Source organism: Bacillus rossius, chromosome 10, assembly GCF_032445375.1.
Source record: "Bacillus rossius redtenbacheri isolate Brsri chromosome 10, Brsri_v3, whole genome shotgun sequence".
NCBI lineage: Eukaryota > Metazoa > Arthropoda > Insecta > Phasmatodea > Bacillidae > Bacillus > Bacillus rossius.
This window is the reverse complement of record NC_086337.1, coordinates 45,772,744-45,793,199: the sequence shown is the minus strand read 5'-3', so window position 1 is coordinate 45,793,199 and position 20,456 is coordinate 45,772,744. Positions and strand designations below refer to the sequence as shown.

The following is a 20,456-nucleotide window of genomic DNA, read 5'->3' as shown; positions in this document are numbered from 1 at the left end:
AAACGGCTACTGCACCCTCGGGTCTTAAATACAGAATTTCCCCAATCATCATATTTTGCAATCACACTGACACACCATATTGATACTCAAGTAAATGCGACTTTGAGGCCCATAAAAAAAACTGTTGAATCCAAGGAGGCATTTTTGGTTTATATTTATTCCACGTTTGTTTTAAGTCTAACGATTATTTTTTTATTAATTTTATCAAAACTATATATTTTTTTTTTAATTCGAGGCGTGACACACACGTATGTATATATATATATATATATATATATATATATATATATATATATGCGCTATGGAACCCATATGATTGCAGTGTGCAGTGAACTCTGAATCGCTTGGCTACAGACTTGTTTATCACGAATTAAAAAGTTTTGGGTGCAAAACCATTGCCGAAAAATGGAAGAGGTTTCAATTTACGTAAGCTGCTCTGGAGTTGGATATTTTTTTTCTTCGTGCACATTAAAAATGAACCCCTATCAGAGAGCATGATAGGCCGGGAAGGAATTGTAAAAGAAGGAGGGGGGGGGGGGAGAGAAAGAAAATTACATTTCATTTGGTCTTCATTCTTTCAATAAACAAATAATCTTTGTTTAGTGCAATAAATTAGAACTTTAACCTCTCAAATCCTCAACGCAAATGTTTGAACGCTATCTCGATAAAGAGTAATTTTTATATATTTTTTTTGCAGTTATATGCACGTATCTTTGAAGGCAATTTAATTAGTCTGATTATACGAAATTCGAGTGTTTATGTGCGCAGTGAGTGTTAAAATTACGAGAAAGGAAGGATGAGTGACCCGGGTAAATTTGTGGGGATAGCAGAAAAACGTGACGTTCGGCTATCTGCTGCAATCGCCCCCCCCCCCCCCCCCCCTCCTTGCCGTGGGACATGACTCCAGGCACCGGAGGTCTCGTTAATTCGCTGGTCGCGTGGAGCGGACATGCAGGCAGTTGGGCAAGGAGGGGCCGCCCCGGGTGTTGCGTCAGGCGCCCGCAAGAAAAGCCAGCCTCGTGATGGGGCGGAGTCCCAGCGGGCGTAGCACCCGACGGGGGGCTTATCGAAGCGGTTGCAAGGTCGGGCCGATACACACGGCCTCCGTCGACCGGGGGGCTCTTTTTTTTTTTTTTCTCCCCCAGCACATCTCAGGAGTATAAGTACTTAAAACCCGTGATCACCGAAGCACGAGCAGTCTTCTGGAACACGAGGCAGAACGATGAGGACAATCACGTTAGCGAAGGTGAGTGGGTCCGCGAATCTCAGGCCTGCCAGGGTTAGAGAGTAAAAGTTGAGTTCTGACTTGAACTTCTTTAGTTTTCCCCCCGTGAGGATTAGAAATTACGACTTAATTCTATAATAATCCAATATTATGTCGCAAAAAATATATTTGCTGCTGTTAGTAGACAGTAGACGTAATACCATCTTGGAATTTTTTTTTACTGATACAACTTTTCCGTAGCAGCCAAGCTAAAAAAAAAAAAATCTAATTTCGAAATCTTAAAAAGAAAAAGACGCTATTTTTACTAGGTTGGCAAAGTTGAAACTAAATTTTATTCGATAGTTCTTACGTCGCACGGACGTGAACAGAGGCTTATTAAGACGGGTAGGTACTCCAAGATAATGTGATTTTTTGTTAAAACTTTTACAAGGATAGTCAGTTAGTTGCCTTAACGAGAATTCCGTAGCATCACTACTGCGACGATTTTACCTCTCCCCTGCCGTCACCCCGTCAGGCCGTTACAACTATAGCCCGTCCCACTCTTAGATTGCAGTACACGGCTTATGGCGCGCGCTGTTGCCAAATCTCTAACACATTACGAATTTCAGGAGATGCGTGTCTTTGTAATTTGGATAGAACAAGAAGCATTTTAAGAAATCATATCGTAATTTATAATATTTTATACTATTACACATATAAATTTGTAATAATGCCACTTTTATGTAAATTTCAAATAAAAACTACCTATTGTAGACGAAATTTTCTTATAGTTTTCTTTTCTGTTCTAAAAATCCCATATATATACCTATATAATTATATATATATATATATATATATATATATATATATATATATATATATCACATTTTCATGGGCCCGATAAATGCCGTATTTTTGGACAAGTCATGTCCAAAATGATAAATAAAATACGGTAATGGAAATTCTCGGTCGAGTAAGTTATGGGAAAAATCCGAACAATTGGTTCGAAATGGGGAAGATTTTTTGAAAAACAGAAAAATCGCAACAACTCCCATATGAATAATATCGAATCCGTTTTAACGTATGATAACTCGGATTACCTAATGCCGAAAAATGTTTTCTAAATACATTTTTGATACTGCATGGGTTCGAAAAAAAATTTCACCGGACAAAAAAACGTCCTAACTGCCTTAGTAGACACATTATCAAATCTGTTTAAATTGTTTGTAATTATATCATAATTATTTTCCAAAACTTTGTCTAAAACAATGTTTGATAAGATGCTTGGTGAGAAGGATAGAAAAATAATTCAAAATTTTGTACCATGATCGCTATTAAATTCCTTCGTATTTATTTCATACATTTTAAATATTATGTTCAAGAATCGATTATAATATTTTTTGTTGACTAAGAAAGCCATGTATTTGAAATTGCTTGTAGGACAGAACCCCACTTATCTAAACACATGACCTTGTTTCCTCTTACGACGGCAGCGCGCGCTCTTGTACTGATAAGACACATCTTTAACAGCTATTTCCACGGAAACTGTAGAAGCAATTGAGATGGCGCTGCTTTTAAAAACTAATTCAATTCATTGTGAACATTTTTCTCGCTTTCGTCCCCCAGCTATCTTTAATAGAAAAAAAATTTTCCGCGGGTCAACTTTTTGATGTGTCAGTTTGTGAGAAAATGCATTTCAATATATTAAAAAAATTATTTAAGTGAAACCTGTACAGTTTTGTCTTAACATTTGTTCGGTGGCGTCCTAAGGCATTAATTTACTAATAAAAAAAATCTGAATGAAATACACATGTAGGTTTTTTTTTTTTTTGATGTGAAACATATCGGAATACTTCAAAACAGTTCGCAGCGAATAAGTTATGTTGTTTAATTTTTTCGGACACTTAAAATATTGTTAAGTATTCAAAATAAGCATTGCCTGATGCGTATTTTGATTCTACACAATATGAAAAAAAGCTTGGTCCAAAAATTAAAATTTTAAATTTCGTTTGATATTTGGCAACAACGCACGAAGAAACAAGGACAGTGCTAACGGCAATCGGCGTGTGTTAGAGAGAGAGAGAGAATGCGCCCATTTACTTCCATACTGCAATCTAAGAGTGGGATGCTCTATAGCATGAAGCATGCGACGCTACGTACCTGCCACATCCCCCCCCCCCCCTCCCTCCCTAAACAGCATGGCCAATTTCTCTTTCGACCGCTAGTGCATGCGTTGGAGTGACGTCGCCGCTGACGCACTCTCATTCTTCACCGGTTCTTCCACCACGTACCTAAATATTCCTCTCATGCGATCGGAATTTTCGTCAACCTCGAAAATAGTAACCCCTTCAGCAAAGAAGTTTCACTTCAATAACGATAGCAATATACTATACAAATTTACAATATTTTTCTTGTAATATTACAAACTATTTCTAGGCAACTGGTTTTCAAAGGAATATTATATTAAAATGAAATTAAAAAAAGGGGGGTTTTCTGTAAAGTCGGTTTACAGACGATAATTATACGTAATAACGTCATAAGAAAACATTGATGAAAAATCGCAAACTTTTTAATTTTCAAATATTATTTACAGTTTTTGCAAATTTAATTTAAATAATTTGTTTAAATATAATCACGAACAATTAGTTAAAAAGCCCACCTTAACCGGTTTGATATTATAGGAGATTTTCTCGCACGGTGGTTGGCCGGTTCTTGCACGCTCGGCTCAGGCGGAACGTGACAATTGTTCGTGCGTGCAGTCGGCGTTCATCGATTTATAAGACGTTATCACGTCAATAAAATAATAATTCTGCGTAAAGTGTGAGAAGGGAAGACCAAACCATTGTCTCGCTGTGTTGCAGGTATTTGCATCGTTCGGGGCGCTGGCCATTGTCACAGAGTCTATACAACGGGGCAGTCACGGAGTGGAGGCCTTCGAGAGAGACGCAGCTGGAGGCGGCTCGAGTGCTTTCTTGAGCTTCGGAGGCGGCGGAGGCGGCGGAGGCGGCGGCCCAGGGGATGGAGGTTGCGCTGACGGAGGACAATCAGGAGGCGGTGTTTCTGCGTCAGCCTTGGCGACTGCAAGTGTGGGCGTAGAACAGGGAGGAGGAAGAGGAAGAGGTGGAGGAGAAGGGGCAGAAGGGGGAGGCGGTGGAAGAGGAAGAGGTGGAGGTGGAGGTGGAAGAGGAAGAGGCGGGGAAGATGGATTAGAACTAGGGGGCGGAAGTTTTGGAGCGGACAGATCTGGAAGCTCGGTTGTTGGTGTCGGAGTAGGTGTTGGAGGTGGGGAAAGTGGTGGTAGAAGTGATAGCTCTGGAAGACAATCAAGTGGATTTGGAGGTTCAGGATTTGGTGCTGGAATAGGCTATGGGGGAAGAAGAAGTTTGAGTGGTATTTCTGGAGGACAGTCAGGTGGAGTAGGCGTTAGTGTCGGGGGAGGCATTGGAAGTGGTGGTGTGAGTGGTAACTCTGGAGGGCAATCAAGTGAATTTGGAGGTGGAAGAGATTGGAGTGGTATCTATGGAGGACAGTCAGGTGGAGTAGGCGTTGGTTTCGGGGGAGGCTTTGGAGGTGGTGGAGGTGGTGGAAGTGGTGGTAGCTCTGGAAGACAATCAAGTGGATTCGGAGGTTCAGGATTTGGTGCTGTAATAGGCTATGGGGGAAGAAGAAGTTTTAGTGGTATTTCTGGAGGACAGTCAGGTGGAGTAGGCGTTGGTGTTGGGGGAGGCATTGGAAGTGGTGGTGTGAGTGGTAACTCTGGAGGGCAATCAAGTGAATTTGGAGGTGGAAGAGATTGGAGTGGTATCTATGGAGGACAGTCAGGTGGAGTAGGCGTTGGTTTCGGGGGAGGCTTTGGAGGTGGTGGAGGTGGTGGAAGTGGTGGTAGCTCTGGAAGACAATCAAGTGGATTCGGAGGTTCAGGATTTGGTGCCGAGATAGGCGTTGGTGGTGGTAGAGACTTGAGTGGTAGCTCTGGAAGGCATTCTGGTCTTGTAGCGGGTTCAGGAATTGGTGTTGGGGTCGTCTATGGAGGTGGTGGAGGTGGTGGAGGTGGTGGAGGTGGTGGAGGTGGTGGAGGTGGTAGTTGGAGTGATATCTCTGGAGGACAGTCAGGTGGAGTAGGAGTTGCATATAGAGGTGGTGGAAGTGGTGGTAGGAGTGGCAGATCTGGAATACAATCAAGTGGATATGGAGGTTCAGGATTTGGTGATGGAATAGGCGTTAGGGGCGGAAGAGATTGGAGTGGTAGCTCTGGGGGACAGTTTGGTAGAGTAGGTGGTTCAGGAATGAGTGTCGGGGTCGGCTATGGACGTGGTGGAGGTGGTAGTTGGAGAGGTAGCTCTGAAGGACTATCTTATGGAGTAGGACTATCAGGAGGTAATATCGGGGTAGGCACTGGAGGTGGCAGAGGTTTTGGTTCGGAGGGTAGCCTTGGAGGGCAGTCCGGCGGATATGGAAGCCGGGGAATTGGTGCAAGTTTAGGCGCCTCTGGAGGTGCCAATTGGGACAGTCTTTCTGCCGCGCCTTCTGCTTCCACTGGTTCAAGTGGTGGCGGTGGAAAAACATTTCTCGGTGCAAGCGTGGCTGCGTCGGGCGCAGCTAGTACAGGTGCTGGCGGCGAAGGCCAAGAGGGCGCAGGACAGACTGCAACGGTTGGGGTAGTTTCTGCGGGCAGTGTCTCCCAATCTGCAGCAGCTGGTTCTGAGGGTTCCTCAGATCCTGAGAACACAGCTGGTGGTTCTTCAAGCAAAAGCTCCAAGCCTGGCGATCTAAAAAGTTCTGGTCCAGGCGCGAGCGGTGTTTATAAAATCCAAGTTTATAAAAGTGTTTCCAACGTCGTCGACGAAGGAAACGCTATTTGCAAACAATCCAAGGGATCTTCTGATGATGGTGGCTCCGAAAAATCTTCGTCGAAAGAAAACGATGATTAAGAAAGGGAATATGCAATTATTTTTCCTTTTAGTTTAGTATTGTATTTAGATACTTTTCTCTTACAAGTAAGCACAGTGCCTGTGATAATATTTAATTTGCTTTAAGCAATCTGAAAACAGCAGAGAGTAAAGTTATGTATATTTGTTGTAAAATATTTCTGAATAAAAATATTATTTGTAAATTGGTTGAAGTAATTAATTTTATAATATAAATATGATCTTTCATAATTTATTTTAAGTTCCGAACTTGGCTGAAATTTCAACGGTTTTTTTTTACTGGTTACAAAAATAGTAGTTTTTGTGGCGTGAAAAAAAACTTAAAAGGTTTAACATTATTATAATTGGAAATTATTTGGGAATAAATAAACTACCAAGATTTTCAACTAGATTTCCGAACACACTGTCTGGTGACATTTCATAAATGCTCTACTTAGTGCTCTTACAATTGTTTTGTACAAATACAACAAGTTAATTAAGCACGTTTTATAATTTTATAAAGGAGCAATATATCTATTCTTAGAATAAATAAATATCTAAACAAAGGCGTGTCTGTTTATTTAAAACAATTATAATTTTTAAGTAAAATATTTGTTGATAAGAAGTTGTACAAATACAAAAAAAAAAACTATTTTAAAGTTAATATTTGTTAAATCTTCACGGAAAATAGGTTCAAAGTATTTCGGTGAAATCGTAAATAAAAAAATTAAATTTTTCTATATAAAGGATTAACATAAGACTATTCATACTCGCAAGATTCCCACCCCAATAAAGCTTAAGGAGATACATTGTACCATTTATTGTAGAAGCTTGATTTTAGATGCGATAAATACACACTTATTTTTTATGATATTTAATATAATAGAACTATAAATGGAGGGGTATAATATTGGATTTAATAAAATATAATTTCGGAAGCAATTTAAGCTAAAGTTAAGGCATTTAGTATTGAATATATACACACCAACACTACAAACTTGTCCTTACTATAGTCAGGATTTAATCACGCAATGGGGTAAAAATGAGGTGGGTTTAGTTCTATAAAGAAAAAAAAATATTTTACTGAATATACTGAAGAGGATGGTCAGAATCTAAGCATAAATTACAATTTTTTAATATAAATATTTGAACAAAAACTACCAACACCCTTGGACAGTAATTTTCCATTTTAGGTTAAAAGCACTAAATTCATTCACAATAAAACAACTAAATAAATAAACATTGATTGCTCGAGAGAATTTAGATACATCGTGTTAATCAGACTCACAAGTAATTTTTTTTGCTTACTCGCGAGTATCAATTGCTCAAAATGTATTTGTTTCCACTGAACATAACAAGTATTTTAATGAAGTGAAAAGATACGTGTTACACTTACGACATCATTATCTAGAGTAGCAGCGTGGAGAAAGCCTTGGGAAAATATCACGCATATCTCGCAATCGAAGATGAGTGCCAAAGCTAGGCTCATTGTCAAATATAGGTGTTTTCTATAATACCTTTATTTATTATGCTAAACGAACTTGTTCTAAAAACCCCTGGTTTTACACACCTAGCAAATATAGTTGTGTAAACAATTGTTTCACACAGAAGTTTTAGATAATATTTATGAGTTTTATGCTAGGCATTTTTAGTTCCTGAACACTTGTTGGTTGTATTAAAATTATTTCAGATAAAATGTAGATAGTAGTTAAAAGTTTTAAAATAAATAAAAATAGATTTAGTAGTGAACATGGTACGGCATTATGAAACGATATTTTGATTTCAACCTCTGTTTTTTTAACCTCTTGCAGCGTTCATCTTATCGAAAATTCGATTTTTTTTTTTTAACGTTTTCTAATGGTTCCGCTTTGGTCGGATTATGCCTATTAACGAACTCGACCGATATTTTCTATTAATTTATTTTATGTCTCAGTTTTGAAGTGATTTGTGCAACTTTACTGAATTCGGTTTTTTTTGTTTCATGCAATTATGACATAACTTTTATTTTAAAAAGACAGGAACTATTTCAATACTAAATTTATTTTACTTCTTAAAGTTATGAAATATAATTTTCTGTTGTGTTTTCTTCGTAGCGCGCGCGCTATTTCGGCTATAGGGCCATTCATGCCTATACAAAACTGTCGTTGCAAGCTGCAGCACTGCGGAGAGTATTATAAAAGATAAATAGAAGGAAGTACGGTGGAGGGGGGGGGGAGTTGTGAATTAAGCGTTCGGTGTCATAACACCCAACAAAGACTTTCGTGTTCGGTGTTATTCGAGATAATGCTGCTCTTTTGCAACGCGAGTATAAATGTGGGGACTTAAGACTCGCGCCGTTTGCAAACTGACACATTGTTCCAGCGGAGGAGAAAGGCGAAGAGAAGCAGTTGTCATGATAGTGAAGGTATGTAAGACGGCACGCGACAGCGAATTCTTCCATCGTGTGGACGAGTTAATGAATTGCGGCTTAACGCGGGGGAGCTCTAAGGGAACCCACACACGACCAGTCCAGCTCCCAGTTCGGAACTGACAGTTTGGACTGGACTCAAGCCTTCCCCACGCACGATCAGTCATTTTAGGTTGCTGTTGCTGTTGGATGCATCGTTTCATCGCAGAACATGGAAGAAACTTAAGACTTGATGTAAGCTTTTGGACATACGCCATTGCTAAGCACATGTATGTATGTCTGTAGAAGAAAACTACAAAAAACCCAAAAGACAAAAACACAAATTAAGCAAAAAAATGCATGTGCTTAGCAATGGCGTATGTCCAAAAGCTTACATCAAGTCATACACTCCCATTGCACAAATCTTTCAAAGATAAGATACTTAATATGTCTCAAGTGCGGTTGCACTTTTAGTTAGAAAAAGGAAAACCAAATAGCAAAAAAAAGAAAAGAAAAAAAAGATGTCTGTCACGGGCACTCAGCTGATGGACTGGTGGACTGATCGTTTGGACCGACAGTTTGGACTGGCGAAGACACTGTTCCCACGCGCGGCAGTTCGGACTGAGTAATCTCGAGCCCAGAGTCCGATTTTGATGGAAAGCCATCAGTTCGCCAGTCCATCAGTTCCAACTGATCAGTCCACCGTCCTTGCTCACACACGGCAGTTCCGAATATTAAGTTCCAACTGGTAAGTCCGAACTGACAGTTCGGAATGATCGTATGTGGGGGGGTCTTAAAGAACATGGGGGCGCTAAGGTCGACATTGGCTCGCGCATCACACGCCTCTTAGCCTCTATGCGCCAGGGAACGAACTGGCGTGCAGTCTTAGCGTCGGTAACGCACCTCTATGGGACTTGAAGTGGTGACGCCATAACTGTATGGTGGAATATTAAAGATAAAGACTCCCTGCATTTCCCTATAGCATTTACATTTGCTGCGTGGAATTCTTCATGCCTAAATACGTCCGTGAAAACACCCGTTTTAGCCTTTTCCACTGTACAAAAGGTACACGTTAAAGACGAAAACATGGAAATAAAATTGTGTAGTAAAGTGAAATGGCTCTTAAGACTACCGACTACCCGGGCACACACGCGGTGCGCAGAGCTTAAGGAAAAACCACGCGATTTGAAAACTACTCCAGATATCCTAGTGGGGTTTGCTAACGAATATCATTTAATAATTCTTAGAGGGTCGATAGGTAGTTTTATTTCCGGATTAAATTTTTAAACTGTATTTTTTAGAAGAGTTAAAATGGCTAAAAGGCATGTTTTCAGAGTAATTTTGAGGCATAAAACAACAGGTTACAGATTCTTAAAAGCACTCAAGGGACTTGCATTACGCATTTATCTTCATTTCTCCGCCATTTAATGTTACGTCACCGCTCAAATTTCATAGTTAAGGTGTTTTATATCATAACCAGCTCAATCCATTTTTAAATAAAATCTGTTTTTGACACCGGCGATAGGATTGAGCTGGATTCGTTCCTTTTTTTTTATATAGCGCGATAGTACCGACCATGCCCTATCAAATTACGTTAAAAATATTTTGAAAATTCATGGATTGAGCTGGTTATGATACTAAACGCCTCAGTTGTCCTATGCTCGAAAGAACACAGCGCGCCACTAGGATATCTTGAGTAGTTTAGCGAGCGTCGCACTTATCATCACTAACACAAATTAATTCTCGACTAGGCGGGCTCCTTAAATGTGGATCGTACCTAGACTCTTTTAATAAATGTTGAGCGGTTTGTAAATGGTGCCTCAACACCTGGAGTTCCGCACGTCGTCTGGCGACCCGATATAGCGACCACCTTAACGTCTTGCCAACAACAGCAGACGAGACGATAAAGGAGCATTGACGGAATGGAAAGACGGGGGAAACAGTAGTACCTCAATAAAAACCTATCTGCTCACGGCAACGTCCACCGCGTTTCTCATTTTCAAAAGAAAAAAAACAACTCCTGGTTTGACTCCGCCGGGAATCGAACCCAGTCTGTATATGCACCTATCTTTTACTGCGGGTTAGTATATAAATCCTTACTCAACTACTCACCTGCTAAAATTATTTAAATGCTAATGACCATTAACTAGATGTCGTTTTCGAGATCTTTCCACTACGCAGTTAACAAAAGAAAACATTTGAAGGAATCAAGTCACAAATGTGGATTAAATATTAACTCAAATTCCATTAGTAATAAATTAAAGTTTTTTTCAATTTTTTATTGGTTGGTATTTATCAAATGCTTTTTAGCAGAATAAAACCAAATCAAAGCCTTAAATAATTTGAGTATAATGCATAAGAGAATATTTGTTTAAATTAAAAAATATATGCAAATGTGATTAGCAATGGAGCTACTCGAACCAATCAGCCCACTCCCGGGTGGGCCAGGTTAGAACAATTTTTTTTTATCTTCAATTTTTCTACAAATGGGAAAAGTGGAGGAGGTGGCTGAGAGGTGAGCGCAAGGGCCCTCCCCCCTTCCCTTCTAGACAAAATCAACCAAGTTCCTTTCGTTTATCCCCATGCTCATATAAGGTGAGTGTTGAAGTAGAGTAAACAAAGGAGCTGACGACAGACGTTATTTGGCGTTGGGAAGGGGGGGGGGGGGTGTGTTATTTCAACATGCATTGGGGGATGGGAAGTGAGTGGCAATTAGTATGGAGTTTTGATAATGCGTAAAAAAAACAAACCCATTAGTTTGAAGCACGTACGCTCGCAGCATGAATGGGAAATCTACAGTTCATTGACCCCGAGTCAGACACCCTAATAATATGCGTTTGTGCAATTTCGATCCCCCCCCCCCCCCTTCCTCTAGCTATTTTAAAAATAAAAGGTTAGGTATGTTACATAAACAATATTCTCACAGAAATTTGATTTCTTTTTTTCAGGAGGGTAGCTTTACGCACGTCTAGGTGATGGTGACTAAAATTAAAAAAAAAAATGGTTTAGGTTATGTAAGTTAAATAAAAATAAATTTGATCCAGTTTTTAAGCATTAGCCAGATGTATGTAAACATCTAACCTCGGTAAAGAGAAAACTCACGTGTTCTCATGTTGAAAATAAACTTATGGATATGCGTTACGTGCGTTATTGTGTTTCGTGTAGTTTATAAACTCAGCCTTAGAGAAACCACGTGGCAATGCGTCGCGCTGTTCAATGTCGAGCGCGATATACATTCGCTTTTCAAGTAGGTGTACGTACTTTCTCCACCCGCCGCTAGAAATGACAGCACAAAACAGAACGAAACAGAGCAAATTTTAAACTATTATAAACAACTCTGATGAAACAAAAAAGAATTGAAAAAAATTATGAAACCACGGCTTTGAGAACTGCCTTTTGATAAGGAATTTTATTAAAATACTTCCCATCTTGTTAAAATTCAATATACATTCGATACTGTACACATTTGATGATTTACAAATATTTTATATTTTTAATACCGATGCGAATTCATGAACATTCATTTCCTAATAAAGGTAATTAATTTAACTTTATTTTAAGTAAATATAAAGAATAAATGCCTGCCAAGTATGAAATAATCAATCAATGGACTAAGCTATGTATTTAATAATATTTTAGCAATAAGAAAAACAAATAAAATGCATTCATATGTATTTGATTAAAGCACAATTTGTATTAACCAGTAATATGTTATTAAATGGAGTAGAATTTTTTTTCTAGTGATGAGGTTTGAATCATGTCAAAAATTACTATTGGCACGTTTGACAGTGACAAGTGAACCAACCATCTCCACCCCCCAAATCCCTTAAAGTTTTATTATTTTATGTGACGCCCAGTCGTTGTTTAATTGTAGGCGCCGTGGAGACGATTAGGACAACACAAATTACATTCATGTCTTATCCGGGATTCAAACCCAAAGGCCCCCCCCCCCCCCAACACCACCACCACCACCACCATCACTATGCTACGAGGCGACCTCTATCGGAACAATTGAGGTTTGTGAAGGATACTCTATTATCAACCTCTGAAAACAAAAATAAATATTTTATGACCAAATGAATATTATACAATAACATTAGAAAAATGTTAGTATATATATATATATATATTCATAAAAAGTACACCTTATTGCTTCAGATATCATGAATGCTTCAAAAGCCATGTAATACTGCACTTCAAACAGTAAAATATCAAAAATTTCAACATTTTACTATCTTTAGCTGATGTCAGTCAAGTCATTTATTGGCAACGCTTCTTGTAACCCATATACGCTAGTGACATAGTGGTTCTTACTGAGATGGAAAGAGCCATTTCAAAATGCCCCAAACATGTCACATTGTTAATAGGGTTTGATAAGGTGGTCGAAGGTAGGTAGACGTTGTCTTCCTGGAACACGACGACAAAAATGTAGCATGACATGTTTCCTTTAGTACCATGAACTATTCTAATAGAGGTTTAGGCACATACACATTCTTGGTATAGTTAACCAACTTGTACGGATCATTCAATTAAAACTCAAGCAGGATTAGTCATAGATTTATTTGCACATACTAGGTCAACTTAAGAGAAAAATATTTATTTGATATACTTATTTTCTTTCAAACTGCGTTAATTAAGGTTCGTGACCTAGGTAGAAATGGATTGGCTAACTTTGAAATATTCAGTTTTTTGGGGATTCTAGTGTCCATCACTATGTGTGCTTTTTAATAAGACATGAATTAATGAATAATGCAAAATTGTGTACTTTGATTACTTTTTCAGATCACAACATTAGCATTGCTGCTGGATTTCGCCTCAAGTTTTGAGAGACATAGACCGTGCGATCGCGAACAACATGAGTGGTCGTTTCCTTTCGATAATTACGGACGTGCTTGGCCAGCCTCAAGTGCAGCAGTCGGTGGCGACGTAGAAGGAGAACTACAATGGCTACCTGGACTCCCAGGTTACCGCGAAGAAGGAGAACATAACGGACATGGCTACGGCAGTGTTGCAGCGGCTGTATGTGGTGACAAAGAGAAGGAAAAAGATTATGAACATGGGCGTATTGCCATCGGAAGCGCTGCTGCAGCTGCTTCTATCTCAGCTGTAACTGGCGGTATAGAATTGCCACCTAGACATCTGGATAACCACCAAGAGGGAAAAAATTATGGACACAGCTATGATGGTGTTGTAGCCACTTCCAGTGCAGCTGTACGTGGTGGCATCGAGAAAGAAAACGATTTTGAACACGGAGGACTTACCAAAGGCAGTGTTGCAGCTGCTTCTACCGCAGCCGTCGCTGTTGGCGTTTCAAGGGAAGAACACTGTAAACACGAAAAACTTGACAACCCGAGTGCTGCAGACGTTTCAAGATCATACCAAGACAGTGATGCCAAGGAGGGAAAACAAAAAGGTTATAGGTATCCAAACTATGGCACTATTACAGCTGCTTCCAGTGCAGCTGCAGCTGCTGGTAGTGACTTTCGCGGAGAACCACATTGTGGATGTAACATTCCTGCCCGAAGCACTGCTGTGGCTGCTTCTAGCGCTTCTAGAAGGGGAGACCAAAACGGACCACATTACCCAGGTTACATATACCCCGAAAATGCCAGAACCTCTGCTGCTGCAGCTGCAGATTTTGGTAATGGCGTTAATTCCAAAGAATCATACTGGGGTTATGACATCACTGAAAATGGTGGTGTTTACAGAAATCCATACTTGGAACATAGGTATCCTGGCTACCTCAGTGGATTAGCTGTTTCTAGTGCAGCTGTTAGTGCTCTGACCCAAACAGGGCCATACTTGGGACATGGTTATCCTGGCTACCCCAGTGGATCAGATGATTCTAGTGCAGCTGCTAGTGCTCTGATGCAAGGAAGGCCATACTTAGGACAGGGATATCCTGGCTACCCCAGTGGATCAGCGGTTTCTAGTGCAGCTGCTAGTTCTCTGACCCAAGGAGGGCCATACTTGGGACATGGTTATCCTGGCTATCCCAGTGGATCAGCTGTTTCTAGTGCAGCTGGTAGTGCTCTGACACAAAGAGGTCCATACTTAGGACATGGAGATCCTGGCTACCCCAGTGGATCAGCTGTTTCTAGTGCAGCTGCTAGAGCTCTGATGCAAGGAGGGCCATACTTAGGACAGGGATATCCTGGCTACCCGAGTAGATCAGCGGTTTCTAGTGCAGCTGCTAGTTCTCTGACCAAAGGAGGGCCATACTTGGGACATGGTTATCCTGGAAATCCCAGTAGATCAGCTGTTTATAGTGCAGCTGGTGGTGCTCTGGCCCAAAGAGGGCCATACTTGGGACATGGATATCCTGGCTACCCCAGTGGATCAGCTGTTTCAAGTGCAGCTGGTGGTGCTCTTACCCAAAGAGTACCATACTTGGGACATGGTTATCCTGGCTACCCCAGTGGATCAGATGTTTCTAGTGCAGCTGCTAGTCCTCTTATGCAAGGAGGGCCATACTTAGGACAGGGATATCCTGGCTACCCCAGTGGATCAGCGGTTTCTAGTGCAGCTGCTAGTTCTCTGACCCAAGGAGGGCCATACTTGGGACATGGTTATCCTGGCTATCCCAGTGGATCAGCTGTTTCTAGTGCAGCTGCTAGTTCTCTGACCCAAGGAGGGCCATACTTGGGACATAGTTATCCTGGAAATCCCAGTGGATCAGCTGTTTCTAGTGCAGCTGGTGGTGCTCTGGCCCAAAGAGGGCCATACTTGGGACATGGTTATCCTGGCTACCCCAGTGGATCAGCTGTTTCTAGTGCAGCTGCTAGTGCTCTGACCCAAAGAGGTCCATACTTAGGACACGGAGATCCTGGCTACCCCAGTGGATCAGCTGTTTCTAGTGCAGCTGCTAGAGCTCTGATGCAAGGAGGGCCATACTTAGGACAGGGATATCCTGGCTACCCCAGTGGATCAGCGGTTTCTAGTGCAGCTACTAGTTCTCTGACCCAAGGAGGGCCATACTTGGGACATGGTTATCTTGGAAATCCCAGTAGATCAGCTGTTTCTAGTGCAGCTGGTGGTGCTCTGGCCCAAAGAGGGCCATACTTGGGACATGGTTTTCCTGGTTACCCCAGTGGATCAGCTGTTTCAAGTGCAGCTGGTGGTGCTCTTGCCCAAAGAGTACCATACTTGGGACATGGTTATCCTGGCTACCCCAGTGGATCAGATGTTTCTAGTGCAGCTGCTAGTGCTCTTATGCAAGGAGGGCCATACTTAGGACAGGGATATCCTGGCTACCCCAGTGGATCAGCGGTTTCTAGTGCAGCTGCTAGTTCTCTGACCCAAGGAGGGCCATACTTGGGACATGGTTATCCTGGCTATCCCAGTGGATCAGCTGTTTCTAGTGCAGCTGCTAGTTCTCTGACCCAAGGAGGGCCATACTTGGGACATAGTTATCCTGAAAATCCCAGTGGATCAGCTGTTTCTAGTGCAGCTGGTGGTGCTCTGGCCCAAAGAGGGCCATACTTGGGACATGGTTATCCTGGCTACCCCAGTGGATCAGCTGTTTCTAGTGCAGCTGCTAGTGCTCTTACCCAAAGATCTCCATACTTAGGACACGGAGATCCTGGCTACCCCAGTGGATCAGCTGTTTCTAGTGCAGCTGCTAGAGCTCTGATGCAAGGAGGGCCATACTTAGGACAGGGATATCCTGGCTACCCCAGTGGATCAGCGGTTTCTAGTGCAACTGCTAGTTCTCTGACCCAAGGAGGGCCATACTTGGGACATAGTTATCCTGGATATCTCAGTGGATCAGCTGTTTCTAGTGCAGCTGCTAGTGCTCTGACCCAAACAGGGCCATACTTCAGACATGGATATCCTGGCTACCCCAGTGGATTAGCTGTTTCTAGTGCAGCTGGTGGTGCTCTGGCCAAAAGAGTGCCATACTTGGGACATGGATATCCTGGCTACCCCTGTTAATCGGCTGATTCTAGTGCAGCTGGTGGTGCTCTGACCCAATGAGGGCCGTACCTGGGACATTGATATCTGGTTATCCCAGTGGATCAACAGTTTCTAGGGCATCTGGTAGTGCTTAGTCCCATGAATGGCCTTTCTTGGGCCAGGGTATCCTGTTCATCCCAGTAGAAAACCTGCTTGTGGTGCAGCTGGAATTGCTCTGATCCATATAGGGAAATACTTGGGACAGATTCATCCTGGATACAACAGTGCTTCAGCTGCTTCTATTGCATCTGTAGTAAATGGTATCCACAGCTGTGCATGCTGGATACATGGATATCGCTCATACGGAATAGGTCCAACTCTAACTAGCGCAATTCAAAATTGTAGCCGGTTTGGAACACCGTACTCAGGAAACGATATCCCACGATACAGCAGAGCTTCAGTTACTTTTGGTTTTCCCGAAGGAGGTGGCTTGTTTGGAGGTCAGTCTTGGAGACATAGTTACCCTGGTAATTGTTGTGGTTCATTTGTTTCGATGCCTTCTATTCACCGACTGTAAAAGTTGATTAAATTATGTCAAAAAAATTTTGCCAGTGTGTTTTTAATAAAAAAAACCTACTGTGTTAGGTGTATATATACAACACGATTATTAACTCCTATAATCAAAAGCATATCATATAACACAAAACAATAATTCGATATTATAATATTATTAGAGTTTAAAACTGAAATATTTCCGAAATATTACACAATTAACGATATCTGGAAACTTATTTCGACATTGGATCTAATAACAGAAGTTCGGTCTCTTGAAATATGGAGTTTAATTACAGTTTATATATGCCTCGCTGTTTTAATTCAAAAGATTTTTGTATTAAAAAGACAATAATCATGTTATAATTTGTTGTGAAATTGTCAAATAAAATATGTTCCATATTATATATACACTTAGTAAGGAACGCTAACTTAATTATGTTCAAGTTTAACACTAGGCTTACCATCATTGCCTACCCCCCTGGTCTTACCAAAGCAGTCATTTTGACTGTTTTTTATATTTCTTTAGTAAATATGTAATAATATATTTTTAATGAAATGCACTTGACTAAAATAAAATTAAACAAGAAATTCAATGTGTAGAACAATTTTATAGTTGTTATTTTTTTCTGACATTTTTTAAACAAGATGAGATAAAATAAAATTATCAGCAAAAAATATTATTATACAATATTACCAATTCACATTTTTCATATATATTTAATTTTTATTTTTTAAACAAAAATGTTGTATTAATATAAACTTATACTTTTGAAACAAATCTGCTGCCTAAAACGTGGTTTCGCATACTGGAAGAACACAATACATTTTCTAAATACATATAATGTTGACTTCAATACAAACATTTTCTGAACCCGTAATGTTTACCAACATAGTCAATATCTCTGGTTTAGTTTCATTGGTGCAAATATTTGCCTCTTTTTGTTCTTGCACTCTAATATAATAAAATATGTAAATAAACACTGTAATTGCAAAATAAAAGTATGGTAATTACACTTTTATAGTTACTTACACTTGATGGTAAGTAACAGTCGACTACGAAAATACTACACAGATGACATTTATACATCCCAAATACAAATAAATGAGTAATTATAACAAACACAGTAATGGCAATAAAATAACAGACTTCAATTTTACAATAAGCTAATAACAGCAAAATTTTCCAAATACACTATATTAGCTGCGATTTTCTTATTCAATTCTAATAAATAATAGTCACTATAGTTTTCCTGAATAATTCGTCACATTTTTGGCATATACTTCTTTGTCTGCTGGTACCTACTCCACAAACTGGTTTCCTGCACTTGGAACATTTATCTCTGGTTTTATTGTTGTTACACAGGGATATTTGGCACTGAATACGCTTGTTGTCACTAGATTATTGTGGAACATCCATTCAGGCACTTGGAAATGCCACTGGAACATGTGAACGTGTTGCCACATATGGTCCAGCTAACTCTTTTGCCAAAGAAGGAATAAAATTTATTCTTGAAATCTTATCTTCGGTAACATCCTTGTATCCATCCATGCTAAGTCAAGGATGTTGTAAAAAACATGAACTGGCCACCTACGACTCATGGCTCTTGTAGTGTATTTACGTGCCATTTGGTCAACAATATCAACACCGTATTTTGTTTCATTATAAAACTATATCGTTTCTGGTAACCGTTTCTCTGTCTGCTGATCAATATCTACCCCAGTGTGAAGAGTACTCAGAATTAGAACATTTTTTGTCACTTTTCCTTGGCAAGAAGTAAGGACCATATCATTGTTTTTGAAAAGAGAAGTTGAATGTAAAGGATTGTGAGCATGTTTCACAGAGGGCGGTACTTCCCATCTGGGCTTATTCAGTGTTCCAACAAGGCTTGTTTTTCTTTTTTTCAATTCTTTAGCAAGACTAACAGAGGTAAAACAACTGTCTGTAGTCACATTTCTTCCCTTGTCCAGGAATGGCTCCATCAGTTGGAGCACTACATGTTAACCTAAAGATCTATCAGCAGGCCTTGTTTCACCTTTCCAAGGTAGGGAAAGCCATTCAAAATGTATCGATTTTTAGCATCTGCAGCCAGCCAGTATTTCATTTCAAACTTGTCTGGTTTGTTGGGCATATACTGTGTAAATGGACAACGACACTTTGAAGGAAAAAGTTGCTCATCAATTGTTATATTATCTGATGGTTTGTAGGTAACAGATAATGCAATTGTTCACAAACATTCTCCAAATCTCGGATATGAGGCAAAATGTATCATCTTGTTTTCGACGAGAGTGTGTGGCTCTCTCATCAAAGCGCAGGAATCTCATAATCTCTGTGAATCTGTTCCTACTCATTGTCTTGGTGAAAAAAAATGGACCCCATTCGCGAGACCACAGCTGAAGAACATGGATTGTGTTTGCACCATAAGCTCCACGTGCATAAAGTATTGCTATGAATGTTTCCAGTTCCTCACATGATAAGGTCCAGTTATTATCTTTTAGCACAGAACGTGCTTCCTGCTCTGTGCATATTTTTATTTGATGCAACATTGATTCGTTTATGAAAAGGCGTCATCCACTGAAAAGTCGGGTACCGACGAGAACAATTATATCGGCAGTTTCTGCAGTTTCTTGAAACCAAAGCAATTTTTATACTAATGATAATTTTTTCAATGTATACCAGTGACATAAATTTATTTAAAAATAACATGTGATCATAATGGAAAAATAAACTCTGTCAAAAATTAATAACGAGTTGTTATGCCAACTTTGATTTTCATTTCTGCAGTACAGTCAAAGTGACTGTTCGGTAAGACTAGCAGTACCATACAAAAATAACATAAAAGTAAAGCCTTGAAAGCAAATGTGTGCACATCATGTAAAAGTACATAAAAAATAGTTAAAAGTCATGAAATTTCGTCCTCAGATGATTGTTGGAATTGTAGGAACTACACAAAACAAAAAAGGAAAAAGGTCAAAATGACTGCTTGGTAAGCCTAGTGTTAAAGAACTAACCCAGCCAGAAACATACAGAATTAAGAAATTAGCTTCTGAGAAGACAAAAAATACATGCAATATTTAACTGATACACACACACACACAGACACACACACATGCGCCTCTTCACATTGACTGAAATTGCCCAACCTTAAATAAGCAATCCAATGACCATTGTTTCGGGAGAATCATGATTGCAAAACATAGCAAAAAACAGCATTACAGAAAAGCACCAATCTTTCACTAAACATTTACGCTTTTACGTAATACTTGGTTTGGAATTCGATAGGCGTGCTTTGATATTGCAAAATCAACGCTCGTCACTGGCAGTGACCGTTGCAAAATTTTCTAGTTACAGATTGTTTTCTATTGTATTTGCAATTATGTCCCCCTCCCCTATTTTTTTTGTTTGCCCCCGCTATGACTAAGGCTTGCCTTCTCAGTCGTCAATTAAGGTAAAAATAAGTATTTCTCAATTTGTTAAACATGGGAACGTATCACTTAGATTTTTATTATA

At 39.9% G+C, this 20,456-nt stretch overlaps 2 protein-coding genes across 2 annotated transcripts; both read left to right on the top strand.

The window, feature by feature from the left end:
• The first annotated feature begins 1,147 nt into the window (after positions 1-1,147).
• LOC134536081 (uncharacterized) lies at positions 1,148-6,317 on the top strand. Its single transcript, XM_063375613.1, has 2 exons — positions 1,148-1,246; positions 4,066-6,317. Exons 1-2 carry the CDS (start codon positions 1,223-1,225, stop codon positions 6,133-6,135), a joined length of 2,094 nt encoding a protein of 697 aa, XP_063231683.1. The 5' UTR covers positions 1,148-1,222; the 3' UTR covers positions 6,136-6,317.
• Positions 6,318-8,412: 2,095 nt separating this feature from the next.
• On the top strand, positions 8,413-17,672 carry LOC134536079 (AT-rich interactive domain-containing protein 1A-like). Its single transcript, XM_063375612.1, has 2 exons — positions 8,413-8,515; positions 13,280-17,672. The coding sequence occupies exons 1-2, from the start codon at positions 8,423-8,425 to the stop codon at positions 16,430-16,432; spliced, it is 3,246 nt and encodes a 1,081-aa protein (XP_063231682.1). The 5' UTR covers positions 8,413-8,422; the 3' UTR covers positions 16,433-17,672.
• Positions 17,673-20,456: the final 2,784 nt, after the last annotated feature.

Excerpts from the sequence above, each read along its gene's own strand:
- LOC134536081 (XM_063375613.1), top strand. The coding sequence starts at position 1,223 with ATGAGGACAATCACGTTAGCGAAG. Across the intron at positions 1,247-4,065 it reads GGACAATCACGTTAGCGAAG|GTATTTGCATCGTTCGGGGC; the intron begins GTGAGTGGGTCC and ends GCTGTGTTGCAG.
- LOC134536079 (XM_063375612.1), top strand. The coding sequence starts at position 8,423 with ATGTGGGGACTTAAGACTCGCGCCGTTTGCAAACTGACACATTGTTCC. Across the intron at positions 8,516-13,279 it reads CAGTTGTCATGATAGTGAAG|ATCACAACATTAGCATTGCT; the intron begins GTATGTAAGACG and ends TTACTTTTTCAG.